The sequence below is a fragment of the Sus scrofa genome, chromosome 1 (assembly GCF_054392235.1).
Source record: "Sus scrofa isolate SSC_HxYL_T2T_F1_AM1 chromosome 1, Sscrofa_HxYL_maternal_Yorkshire_Landrace_v2.0, whole genome shotgun sequence".
Taxonomy (NCBI): Eukaryota; Metazoa; Chordata; class Mammalia; order Artiodactyla; family Suidae; genus Sus; species Sus scrofa.
In genome coordinates, this window is record NC_139383.1 from 128713812 (window position 1) to 128728373 (window position 14562).

Genomic DNA, 14562 nt, shown 5'->3' on the forward strand with positions numbered 1-14562 from the left:
GTTACTAGTTGATGTCTTTAGTTGGGGAAATCTTTGCAAGTTTTCAGGTCATTCTCATAGGTAACTGCTCTGGTTTTGGGGTTTTTTTGTTTGTTTGTTTGTTTTGTTTTGTTTTAATTTTTTTGTCTTTTTGGGGGCCGCACTGGCGGCATATGGAGGTTCCCAGGCTAGAGGTTGAATCGGAGCTATAGCTACTAGCCTCTGCCAGAGCTACAGCAGCGCGAGATCTGAGCCATGTCCGTGACCTACACCACAGCTCATGGCAATGCCAGATCCTTAACCCACTGAGTGAGGCCAGGGATTGAGCCCACATCCTCATGGATGTTAGTTGGGTTCGTTAACCACTGAGCCATGACAGGAACTCCCACTTCTCTGTTTTTATTTGGTGTGTCCATGGGAGCAGGAGAGCTCAGGGTCTTCCTATTCCACCCTGCTGGCCACTCCTATCTCAAGACAGATAATATTGTTCCTTCAGTTCGATAAATGTCAAGTTGAGCTCCTATCTCAAGACACCATACTTGCTGCTAAGAGGAGATGCTTCAATAAATAAGGAATGATACCTGTCTAAAATGATCTTACAGTGTAGTAGGGAAGACAGATACACCCAGCTAGCTGATTCTACAAGAGTTTCTAGCAAATTCTACAGTAAGAGATCTAAAGAAAGTGCTAAGAGGCAGTGAGTGACAGTTCAGGGAATCTCTCATTTAGCTGGGCATTGAATTTAAGGAAGTGAAATATGGGAAGGGCATTTGAGGACAGTGACAACAGCATGAGGCAAGGTATAGGTATAAACATGTCCACTTCTGCCCGATTATTTCTGTGCTGACTCTTGGATTTTTTAGTGGTTCTTTCTTTCTTTCTTTTTTTTTTTTTTTTTTTTTTTTCTTTTTATGGCTGTACCTGTGGCACATGGGGTCAAATTAGAGCTGCAACAGTAGGCCTACACCACAGCCCCAGCAAAGCCAGATAAAAGCCGCATCTGCAGTCTATACTGCAGGTCACAGCAATGCCAGAGCCTTAACCTACTAAGTGGATACTCATTGGGTTCATTACTGCTGAGCCACAGCAGGAACTCCAGCTCTTGGATTTTTTAATGTTCATTGCATATCTCAAAACAGAAATCTTACATATATTATATATAGAATACATATAGTAAGTAACTAGCTGAACACTCAGGACATTATTAACCATTGTTGCTTTGTGAGACTGAGAACATGGCACACTTTGACTTTTCATGTTTTCTCAAATTTGTATTGCTTCTTAAAATGGACAAATATTATGGTAATACATTCTTGTCGTAAAAATTCAAATCACAAAGGTAAATGTGACTTCAGACCAGCTCCCTCTCCCCTCTTGTCCTAACCAAACCCTGAGAAGAGCTGAAAAGTGTATGTAGAGATCTTTTTGGTTTTCCAGATTACAGGTACCCAGCATGTATATATTTGATAAGATGTTGAAAACATTGATCATTTCATTTCTCACAGATTGTCAAAGTGTTGAATTTGTATACTCCAGTTAATGAGTTTGAAGAAAGAGTCTCTGTATCATTTATTCGTACTATACAGGTAAGATCTCCCAATCTTTTTTCTTTGAATCACCAACAGTCATTTGAATGGAAATCTTACAATTTATTGAAGGATAATATAGGTTTTTTATATTGTTTTTACCTTATTTTTATAGTATCGAAAAAGCATTAACTTTTTTGATAAGAGTTTATTGGAAAAATAAAGTGATCTTTAAATTAACAAATACAGACATTCTTCATTAGTTGAGGATTTGGGGTAGAATTTTGGCCAAAAAAAATCTTTATGGGATTTAATGAATTGATGTTCTTTCTTTTTTTTTTTTTCTTTTTAAAATCTTCTCAGATGCGTTTACGAGACAGGAAAGACTCTCCTCAACTGCTCATGGATGCTAAACACATCTTTCCCGTCACTTTTCCTTTCAACCCATCCTCCCTAGCGCTAGAAACCATCCAGATTCCAGCCAGCCTGGGCCTGGGATTCATATCACGGGTCTGAAAATGATATCAAGGCAAACACTGACAATACATGTCTTGCCTGAAATAAGAACCCATTATTTCAAGTGAGCTACTGAAAACATATTTTTAAAGAGATAGTACTGATCATCGCCAAACAAAGGATTATGGACTCGAACTCTTCCTAGAATACTTTCCCTCACCTTGAAAAGAAAGATAGGCTCCTTTGTGCTGTGTTACCTTTATAACAACACTCATCCCTGATCAGTTAGGCATCCACAACTGATGTGCAGGTGAATGACAGAAGAAAGGAAGAAAAATGTGTCTTCGGCTACCAGCATTTATTTTAAATCCTTATCACTGCATCTAAATGATATCAAAAGCATGAATTCCAGATATGAGCTGTTGTTAGGAAGGCACCAACAAGGAACCTCCTCGGTGCTGACAAGAAGAATTGAAAGAAAATTCACCCTTGAGTACATATCATATTAGTTTAGGAATCAATTACGTTGATACTGTCAAACTGGAACAAAAATAAACTGGCAATATGTAAAGTAACTGGTCACTTAGCTCCCTTCTGTGTGTCACTATGATGTAGAGATATTAAGAGAATGTTGGATTGCTCTAGAGCATGAAAGTCTGTTTGTACTGTAGTTTACTAAGCATTTTAAATTGCTGCTACATACTATGTTCTTTAAAAGGTAGGAGATGTTCTTATTAGGCACTACAACAAAAGCTTCTCTTTTATCAGCTCTGTTTACAATTCAATCAGATTACAGTTTTAACTGGATTAAGTGCACATATCTACAGATTAACCTGCACAAGTAGCAGACCCTGGGAAGTCATGTAGTAATATGACAAAATGTTTGACATTTAGGGATAAGAATAGGCAGAGTGGCTATTGTTGATGTCATTTTTTCAGGACGTGTTACATTGATGTGCTTATTAATTTTCCCTGGGTGGATATCACAGCAGGGTACAGTGTTCTGTGAAGTGACTTATTTTTAGTTACCACATCTGATTCCCACAGTGCATATTTTCAACCTTGATAGGTTTTCTTTCTTCTTAATTTATTAAGAATTAATCTCAGTCACTAGAGAGGATTGTCAAAATATTCATGATTCTGGTCTTGAAATCTTGATTATTTTATAAATTATGCAAAAGAAGGTATATAATAAATAATTATGATTCAGTTTTTAAGGCTTTGCAAGTGCTATGAATGTTCTCAGTATCACTAGATACTTTAAAGAGCATCATATTAGAAATACTTTGACCTATATAAAAATATGATTGCTGAATTTTACAGAGGATTTAGTTTAATAAGACCCAGATTCTGTAAGTTTACATTCTGAAATTCCAATTAAACGTATTCTCCATTTTTCCTACAAATCTTATACAGTAAATGTTTCCAGTTGTGCAAAAGCAAATTCTTAGCTTTCATTAGAAACCCTGGTTCTGAATTATAATCATAGATTTATATAATTTAACTGTTAGATCTATAAAAATGACATTAAAGTATGTGCAATATTACTGATGGAAGTAAAACATTTTCAAGTAAGTAATAAAGATTGTTATTAAAATACTGTCTGTTAACTTATCTGGCCCTCAGATTCCTCATTTATACAGTAAGAGTGTTAGGTGATTCCTGAGGTCCGTTCCACATCTGAAGTTCTCTGCTCTCACTACTCAGACCATAGAGAAGTGAGTTGCAGTTACTCAGTAAGGTTACTCTCTAATGGAAAGACTGTATTTGATGCCTATTAATTCTGAGAGATTAAAAAATGTAAAATCACAGGTTTGTGTAGCTATATCTTTCTTAAATGTACATGATTTATGTACGTTGCTTTTAGAGAGTTAACTAGTTTAGGTAATTTTTATTCAATCGCGTACTGCTGTATTCAGTTTGGATACTTTTATTTTTCATTTGCAAAACCAACCAAAAATACTAATCCAGATTCTCTTAGTTTTCCCTAGCTGTCAGTGTGGTTTTCAGTGCACAATGAACTGTTGAAACCATTTGGCTATTACTGAATGTTCCAGCATCTAAGAGCATAGATAGAACTTGGGTGAGGGAGATGCTGAAAAAAAAAAAAAAAAAAATGCCACCATGATTGTAGGCTCTACCCTTCAGACCTGGAAATCTTCCCTGGCCTTTTCCCAGTCCTGGGTAGCATGTCCCATGCACACCCTGAGTCTTGTTGGGTCTTCAGGATCACGCTCTAGGTTCCACTGCCACTGCAGTCCTTTGTCTTTCCCCCAAGCAGCTGCTACCCTGAAGCACGTCCAGTCTGGGCCTTTCTCTCTCTCCTGTCTCCTGTCTTTCTGCTGCGAAGTGCTACAGCCTCTCTTTCACACCTGGGCCAGTGTTACTCCTGTCCAGGGCTGGCCACACAAAGATTATGATATGTCAGGACTCCACCTTCCCCACCACCTACCCGGAACCCCAAGTGGGAATCAGAATTAATTTCTCTTAGTGGCCTGAAGCACTTTAGTCATAACAAAAATACCCCCAACAGGAAACCCCAAGTCCTAGTAAGTCACTCTGTGGACTACCTTCTTGAGGATACAGCAGTATTCTGCTGACTGTGGCTGTCTTTTGGCTGCTTAGAGGACTGCTCTCTCTTTCCTCTGTCCATCCATACTTGCTCACCCAGCTTCAAACATACCTCCAGCAGCCCTCCACTCTGTCCACCCACCCATGTATCTGTTTATTCTTTCCCTTCCTTCAAACAAAATCACGTATCCCATCACCAGCCTGTGTTGAGGGCAGTGGATAGTCAGTTCTTGGTGCCCACTGGCCTACCTGGGCGCTTCCCTTCAGGCCAGTCTTGGCACAAGTCCCTGTTGTTCTCACTTCCCTGTGGTCCACTCTTTAGCATTATCACAATTTGCTCTTTCACAATTCCTTTCTCACACACAAAAAAATAGGAATTCAAAGGAAGCTCTTGAGTAAACAGCAGTTCATTGTCTCACTAGCCCCTTTTCCTCCCCACTCACCCTACACAGGGTCTCAGCTCACACCTTAGAAAGTAAAGCTGAAAAATTAGAAGCAGTTTCCCTTCTTGCTGCTTTTCTTAAGTTAAGGCTTTGCTCTGACTGAGAGTAACTATAATGAAGGGGGAAGGTGAATATGGGGTAAAATTCATGAAGTTTAGTGTTAATTCATCAATTGCAAAAGTATAAAAGTATATATTCCACAGCCAACTGATAGGAGATTTGGGGATTTGGGTCAGTCAGTATCATTTGCTTTATTATTTCCTTCATTTCAATGGATAATTGAGAGTTGCCTTTTTCTGGGTAAGTAATTATGTATAACGTAGATAAGATCTTTTAATAACACAGTGGTGGAGGCCATAAAAGTATTTTATTTTAATTTCAGTATAGTGTTGTGAGAAATTGCTTTCCTGGTAACCCTAGATAAAGGGGCACCCTCCACCATCCTGAGATTTCCTCATATTCTCCCCCCCTCCCCTTCTTTCTCTCTCCCTCTCTTTCTCTTCTGCACATGCACAAAGAGGCTTCAGTAACTTCAAATGTTTAGAATAAAACATCAGAATTTCATGTGTGGCCCTTCGGTTCCCCGGGGAAAGGTCATGCAGACACAGCACTTGTGTCTGGCTGTGCTTTACTTGGGTGCACTTTCTCTGTTACCTCATTGTGTCCCCGCAGTGGCACTAGAAGGTGAAAGGGTAGCTGCTGATCAGTTGTTGATGATAACTTGGAAGAGGGATAAGGTCAGTGACTTGCCTGAGGTCACACAGCCCTCCGGTCGTGTAGTTTTCCCATGTGCAGCAGCTGTGGCAGTGAGGGCACATGTGGGGCAGGAGACTTTAAATTTGTGAGCCTCCTTTCTGTTCCTCCTGGTCCCTGTAGGTGCCCCCGCCCAGCAAGAAGTGCTCTTTTTCCTCATCAGAGTTGGCAACTGGTATGTGGGAGCTGAGTAAATATTAAGTACCAAGTTCTTGGTCCTAATCAGATGGCATGCCTAGTGGTTTCCTTTTTGTCATAGTTACCTGCTATAACTAGGTTTGACTCCTGTCATGAATTAGTGCCCACCTGGAGGGTGCAATACTCTCCAGCCTGACTGGAAACAGTGACAGCCTCCCAAAAGTTAAGAGGAAGGTCACTCACAAGACATGGCCCTCAGAGTCTCTGTTAGAGCCACCAGGCCAAGCCCTAGGTCCCTTCCGAGGGCTGTCTCTTGGGCTGGCCATGTACAAGTCCATGTGTGGTTTGAACACGACTATCAGTGTTGACTTTGAAGTCAAGGGGTGTGCTGCTGGCATGCTTGTTAGAGAGGTGCTGTGTGTGGATAAGTGCATTGTGGTTTCTTCTCAGGCTGTGCTGTGAGGGCCGCCTTAACCCCTGATCCCTTCCCTCTTAGAGCTGCCTTAAGTTCTCTGGAACTTCTCTCAAAAGGGATGTCTTGCCTGGAAAAGATATCTTGCCCTGTTTCTCAAGGTGTTGTGAGGGTTTGGGTGGGTGTGGCCTCCTTTTCGTCCTTTCTTCCTTCTCTGCATGACCCTCCTCTCCAGTTCCTTCTCCTTCCTTTCTTTTCTCCTATTTCCAAACAGGTATTAGAACTCTGAGGCAGCAACAATCTCAGAGCCAATGAAATGTGGGCTTAGAGAGTGTTTCCTGAGTTTGGGGGACTCTCTGATAAAAGTAAGCAAATGAACATATGGAAGAAATAGAGATAAGTTAGAGTCTTGGCAATATTTAAATGGATTGTTTTCCACTGACTTTTTCTAAGTAAAGTTTTATTCCAAAGTAAAATTATAAGACCTTTCATGGATATTAATTAAAAGTTTTTTTGAGAATAAGAATATATCAAAGATGAAGTGAAAACAGGAAAGAGTGCTATACATTCCAATTCATTGTACTAACCTAAATTAAATCAATGTGGGATTACAGTAGATTTCTCAATAGATCAGGAACTATGTAAAATATCTGCCAAAATGAATTTTGTACATTTTTTTTATTTTACAATTTGGTCTAGCTAAAATTTTATTAGCACAATTTAATGGGTGTATTTATATTCACAAGATGTCTGAAAATGACTACCATTTTCTTATTATCATAATGTTGCTTGAAATATTTGAAAGAAAAAATGTTTGGGGGGTTGCAGCTGGTATGTAAAATTCATTGCTTGGTAGGTCATTACATTTTCATGACATTCAGAGTCAATAGTTTCAAATATCTTATTGCTACTATATGTTATAAAAGTTTAGCCTACATTTCAGGCTTTCTACATCACCTGAGCCATTTAATTTTTTCCACCAAATGGTGAATTCTTCCTTTAAATGTGGATATGTGTGTTATAATTTATGATTCATAGCTATGTATTTTTGTGGAACCCTGGAGTAATATTGACTTTCTTGTGTACTTGGAAATTTTAAATTGCTCTCACAATGTTGCACAGAAATGAGCTTATGACATTTAATATATTGCATTTTAGTTACTAACTTTGTTAATTTATGGTGAAATGGATATGCCTTTTAATTATAATGACGTTGAACACTGCAGCTTTTCAGATGGATCTAGAGAATGAATTCCACCTTGATCTACACAGAAAAACATGATATATAGTTAATCTTCAAAAAATTCTTAGGTAAAATAACCATCCATTAAAAAGGAAGCCAAGGTAATGAGAAGTGAAAGACGTTATCAACCAATACTAGTTTTAAACTGAACCCACCCCAGCATATCTCACATGGAATTAAAAAAAAATAAGTTAATAATACACCTCATATCAACAAAAGCCTTTGAAACATGGGTTTTCACTAGATATCACCTAGTGCTAAGATGAAAACCAAAACAATATCAGATGGACATTTATGCTCTAAATCTGTAGTTGTCTAATGTACTTAGTAAATGTGTGTCGTTAATGCTGTATTCTCCTAGTTATTATAGAAAATTGTTCAAATAAAGATGGATATAAAAGATTTTGCTAGTGTCTTATAAATAAACCCACAGCACATACACCAACATAGATGACATTTAGGGCTATAAAACACCTTTAAAGTTTTTAAAAGTTTTAAAAAATAAAAAAATAGAAATCATACAATGTATGATCTCAGGTGACAACAAACAAACTAGAAATCAATGATGGAAAAATAGCTGAAAAATCCCTAAATACTTAGAGACTAAACAACACACTTATAACACACGAGTCAAAAAGAAATCTAGAGAAATTTTAAAATACTTTGAACTAAAATAAAAGTACAACCTAAAATTCCTGGGATGCAGTGAAAGCAGTACTTGCAGGAACATCCATAGCACTGGATGCCTGTAGTAGAAAAAAGAAAGACCTAAAATCAGTCATCTAATTTTTGGTGTTAAGAAAGAGAACGATTATATAAAAGTAAGCAGATGAAAAGAAATAATAAAAAATAGAGGAGTTCCCGTCGTGGCGCAGTGGTTGACGAATCCGACTAGGAACCATGAGGTTGCGGGTTCGATCCCTGCCCTTGCTCAGTGGGTTGACGATCCGGTGTTGCCGTGAGCTGTGGTGTAGGTTGCAGACGTGGCTCGGATCCTGCGTTGCTGTGGCTCTGGCGCAGGCTGGCAGCTACAGCTCCAATTAGACTCCTAGCCTGGGAACCTCCATATGCCGCGGGAGCGGCCCAAGAAATGGCAAAAAAAGACAAAAAAAAAAAAAAAAAATAGAGCAGAAATCAGTGAAATTGAGGCAGGAAATTAATGGAGAAAATAAGTGAAACCAAAAGCCAGTTCTTTTTAAAGATCAATAAACTTGATAAGCCTCTACCCAGGCTAAGAGAAAGAGATGACATGTAGTAGATTGGTGCTTGCTTAGGGCTGGGAGGAGGAGTGAAGTCAGGGAATAGGGAGCAATAACTAAAGAGCAAAGAATTTCTTTTTGAGATGATGAAAATGTTTTAAAATGACTGCACTAAAAACCACTGAGTTGTATACTTTAAATGGGTGAAGTGTATGCTGTGACAATTTTATCTCAATAAATCTACTTTGAGTACACTTTTGACCTCTGGTATGGGAGACTGAGGAGCTCTCAGCTCTTTGTCCAAAAAAGCAACACTGGACAAAAGTGTCAAAAATAAGAACTTCAGGGCTTTATAAGCTGACCAACAGCATACAACAAATTAGTAGTGGTTTTCCATGAAAAACCACTGAACTCTGAGTAAAAACAGTGGGAATGTTAGATGACATGATACTCTATATATATAGGACTCTAAAGTCTCCACACAAAAACTATTCAAACTAATAAATGAATTCAGCAAGGTATCAAGGTACAAGATTAATATAGAGAAATCTGCATTTCTTTAACAGTGAACTATCAGAAAGAAAGTTTTTTTAAAATCCCACTTAAAATTGCACCAAAAAATAATATAAAATACCTAGGAATAAACTTAACCAAGAAGATGAAAGAGTTTTTATATGCTAAAAACTACAAGACATTGATAAAGAAAATTGAAGATAATTCAAAGAAATGGAAAGATACTCCATGCTCTTGGATTGGAAGAGTTAATATTGTTAAAATTGCCCTACTACCCAAAGCAATCTATAGGCAATATTCCTTTCAAAATCTTCATGACATTTTTCACAGTAGAGCAAAAAATCCTAAAATTTATAAGAAACTATGAAAGACCCCCGAATTGCTGGAGCAGTCCTGAAGAAAAAGAACAAAGCTGGAGGCATAACACTTCTAGACTTCAGACAATGCTACAAAGCTACAGTAAGTAAAACCTTGTGGCACTGGCATAAAAACAGATATATAGATCAATGGGACAGAATAGAGAGCCCAGAAATACACCTGCATACCTATAGTTGATTAATCTACAACAAAGGAGGCAAGAATATACAACGGAGAAAAGAATCTCTTCAATAAGTGGTATTGGGAAAGCTGGACGGCTACCTGTAAATCAATGAAATTAGAATACTCCCTCACACTATATACAAAAATAAACTCAAAGTGGTTTAAAGACCTAAATATAAGACATAACAGCATAAAACCAGAAGAGAATATAGGCAAAACATCCTTGGACATAAATTGTAGCAATTATTATCTTAGATCAGTTTCTCAAAGCAAAAGAAAGAAAATCAAAAATGAACAAGTGGGACTAATTAAACTTAAGAGCTTTTTCACAGCAAAGGAAACCATCATAAAAATGAAAAGACAACTTGCAGAATGAGGGAAAATATGTACAAATGGTGTGACCAACAAGGGGTTAATATCCAAAATATACAAGCAGCTCATACAACTCAGTATTGAAAAACAACCCATTCAAAAATGGGCAGAGGATCTGAATAGAATTTCTTCAAAGAAGACTTATAGATGGCCATTAGGCACATGAAAACATGCTTAACATTCCTAATTATTAGAGAAATGAAAGTCAAATCTACAGTGAGTGATCACTTCATACTGGTCATCAAAAAGTCTGCAACTAGTAAGTGCTGGAGAGAATGTGGAGAATAGAGAATCTTCTTTCACTCTTGCTGGGAAGGTAAATTGGTGCAGCCACTATGGAAAACAGAATGGAATATCCTTAAAAAACTAAAAATAGAGTTACTATATAATCCATCAATCCCACGCTGGGCATATGTCCAGAAAAGACAAAAACACTAATTCAAAAAGCACATGCACCCATGCACACATGTTCATTGCAGCATTGTTTTGAATAGCCAACACATAGAAACAGCCCAAGTGCCACCAAGAAAAGACTGGCTTAAGAAGATGTGGTATCTCTACACAATGAAATATTACTCAGCCATTAAAAAAGCATGATACTTCACTTAGTATGAGAGTATCTAGTTCCATCCATATTGCTGCAAGTGGCATTATTTGTTCTTTTTTATGGTTGAGTAGTATTCCATTGTGTATATATACACATCTTAATCCAATCATATGTCAATGGACATTTAGGTTGTCTCCATGTCTTGGCTATTGTGAATAGTGCTGCAATGAACATGCAGGTGCATGTGCATGTGTCTTTTTCAAGGAAAGTTTTGTCCAGATATATGTCCAAGAGTGGGATTGCTGGGTCATATGGTAGTTCTATGTATAGATTTCTAAGGTACCTCCATACTGTTCTCCATAGTGGTTATACCAATTTACATTCCCACCAACAGTACAGGAGGGTTCCCTTTTCTCCAAACTCTCTCCAGCATTTGTTATTTGGATGGCCATTCTGATTGGTATGAAGCTACTACTAATGATGGCCATTCTGACTGGTGTGAAATGGTACCTCATAGTAGTTTTGATTTGCATTTCTCTAATAATCAGGGATGTTGAGCATTTTTTCATGTGCTTATTGGCAATCTGTATATCTTCCTTGAAGAAATGTCTGTTCAGGTCTTTTGCCCATTTTTCAACTGGGTTGTTGGCTCTTTTGCTGTTGAGTTGTGTAAGTCGTTTGTATATTTTAGAGATTAAGCCCTTGTCAGTTGCTTTATTTGAAATTATTCTCTCCCATTCTGTGAGTCAGAAAGAGAAAGACAAATACATATGATATCACATGCCCAGAATCTAATATATGGCACAAATAAACCTTTCCACAGAAAAGAAAATTATGGACATGGAGAACAGACTTGTGTTTGCCAAGGGGAAGGAGGAGGGAGCATGATGGATAAACGTTAATAGATGCAAACTATTGCCTTTGGAATGGATAAGCAATGAGATCCTGCTATATAGCACTGGGAACGATATCTAGTCACTCATGATGGAGCATGATAATGTGAGAAAAAAGAATGTATGTGTGCCTGGGTCACCTTCCTGTACAGTAGAAAATTGACAGAACACTGTAAACCAGCTATAATGGAAAAAATTAAAATCATTATTTTAAAAAAAAGCATGAAATATGCCATTTGCAGCAACATGGATGGACCTAGAATACTCTACTTGGTGAAGTCAGAGAAAGGCAAGTATCATGTGATGTCACTTACATGTGGAATCAAAAAACAATACACATTAGGGAGTTCCTGTTGTGGTTCAGTGGGTTATGAATCTGACTGGTAACCTTGAGGATGCGGGTTCGATCCCTAGCCTCACTCAGTGGGTTAAGGATCCAGCGTTACTGTGAGCTCTGGTGTAGGTCACAGATGTGGTTCAGATCCCTCATTGCTGTGACTGTGGTGTAGGCCAGCAGCAGCAGCTCCGATTCATCCCCTAGGCGGGGAACTTCCTTATGACACAGGTGTGGCGCTGGAAATGAAAAAAAAAATTTTTTTAACAAAAAAAATACATCTATATGAAAAAACAGAAACAGGCTTACAGACACAGAAAACAAATTTATGTTTACTAAAGGGGAAGGGAAAGGGGGAGGGGTAAATAGGAGTGTGGGATTAACAGATACAAACTACTGTACATAAAATAGATTAGCAACAGGATTTACTATATAACACAGGAAACTGTATTCAATAACTTGTAATGTGTAATGGAGAATCATCTGGAAAGTATATATATAACTGAGCCACTTTGCTCTAAACTTGAAACTAACACAATATTATAAATCAACTATTCTGTAGCTAAGCCACAGCAGTGACAATGCTGGATCCTTAACTCACTGTGTTACCAGCGAACTCCTCATATACTGTTGATGGGGGCAGAAATTGATAAAAGTTTTAAAAGTTTGCAAGTTTTTCTTGCAAAATTTACTAAAGTTGAGCATTGAATACCTTGTGATCCATCAACCCCATTCCTTTATGTACATACAGAAAAGTATGTATCTGTGAATCAAAAAACCTGCATAAACATGTTCATAGCAGAATTACTTATAATAGCCCCTTTGGGGAGGAGAGTTTCCCCCTTTAGTTCTTTTGGCTGGCAACTAAAAGGAAATAAGGCTGATTAACAGGAGAAAATCTAAGTTAATCCATGTGCATAAAGAATCTACATGAGCATGAAGACTTCTAAAGACAAGGTAAGATGAGGTGTGTATACACAAACACACACACACACATATTCTGGACTAAGGAGAAATAGATGGGGGGAATCTGAGACTTCACAGGGAAGAAAACTAATTTCAGGAATATAAAACGGATTAATACTTGGTAACAAATGGTTGCTGGCCCATCTAAAGGCAATAAGACAGAGAGGACTTTGAGCAAACAGACGTTTCAAGGTTCCTTCTTGTCTACCACCCGTAATTCACATTTTACTGTAATTATCTATGGTGATAGAGCCTTCCTGGGGCAGGCCTCCTATCTGAAATTATTTCCAGCAGTAAGAGGAGAGTTCAAAGATTCTTCCTTAGTCTTTTGGACCCTGCTTATTTTCAGCTCAAAATAATTCATATGCCAGAGAAGCACATCTTGGGGTGGAATGCCCTAAATCTATCACCACATGCTAAAACAACCCAAATACTTATCAAGAGGAGAATGAATAAAATGTAGTGTATTTATACAGTGGAATACTATATAGGAACGAAAAATAGCAAAGTAGAGCCACATGCAACAGCATGGATAAATGCCATGTAAAAAGCCAGATGCAAAAACTTATAAACACAATTTCATTTATAAAAACATACAAAATAGGTAAAACAAACCCATGGTGATAGAAGTCATGACAGTGGTTATCTTTGAGGGGTAATGGCTTGAAGGGGACATGAAAGGTTTGGGTATGTTGGAAGTGTTCTATGTCTGGGCTGAGTGGTTGTTAACTTGGGTGTGTTGCTGTGTTCCATCTATTCGAATAATGGAGCTATACACTTGTTACATGTGCACTTTTTTTGTGTATAACTTTATTCAATAAAAAATTTTTGTAAAGAAAAAAGCACTTAGACCTTTGGATTCCTTTTTTTTGGGGGGGGGTGTCTTTTCAGGGCCAAACCCACAGCATATGGAGGTTCCCAGGCTAGGGGTCGAATCGGAGCTGTGGCCACCGGCCTACGCCACAGCCACAGCAACGCGGGATCCGAGCCTCGTCTGCGACCTACACCACAGCTCACAGCAACACCAGATCCTTAACCCACTGAGCAAGGCCAGGGATTGAATCCGCAACCTCATGGTTCCTAGTCGGATTCGTTAACCACTGCGCCACGACGGGAACTCCTGGATTCCTTTCTTAACTCTGAGGAATGGACAGCTGTGTCTACTCACTTTATGCCTTTTCTTTTTCTTTATGTTATTATTTTGGACAATAAGTTGCACAAAATTGAATTTACCATAATTCTCTTTTTCTAGCATCTATCGTGATTGGTCCACATCAAGCCCTTTTTAATACTTTTGATTTCCCTTTTTTCTTTATCCCCAATCCCATTTCCCTCAACCTCATAAATATCCATGTCTGTATGTTTAGTGGATGCCTTTGTTATTTATCACCCACACTTTCATTTACACACACTGGTATCCATGAACAATGTATAGTATTGCAGTTTTTGTGAGTTTTAAAATATATGCAAGACTTGTACTAGACATCTATTCAGCATTGTTTTTATCTCTCAGAGTGATATAGGCAGATTATGTCCATTCCTACTAGTAGCTATACAGTTTTACATAGTATGTATACACTATTTTACTTATTTATTGCTCTTTTGATGGATAGTTAATGTTTCCAACTCTTTGGTATATAACCATGTTGTATGAACATTTACTTAACTGTCTCTTTG

The 14562-nt window shown here is 38.0% G+C and overlaps 1 protein-coding gene across 5 annotated transcripts in view; it reads left to right on the forward strand.

Moving 5' to 3' along the window:
* The window catches only part of MYO5A (myosin VA), a 232704-nt gene extending 224781 nt beyond the window's left edge, over nt 1-7923 (forward strand). For 4 of the 5 annotated variants that reach the window (XM_013992979.3, XM_013992982.3, XM_021095257.2 and 1 more), the window contains 2 exons: nt 1485-1565; nt 1869-7923. In XM_013992979.3, the coding sequence (XP_013848433.1) occupies nt 1485-1565; nt 1869-2021 (234 nt within the window). In that variant the 3' untranslated portion in view covers nt 2022-7923. The remainder of the gene's footprint in view (nt 1-1484; nt 1566-1868) is intronic. The other variant, XR_014811231.1, reaches the window with a different exon arrangement.
* The last annotated feature ends 6639 nt before the right edge of the window (nt 7924-14562 follow it).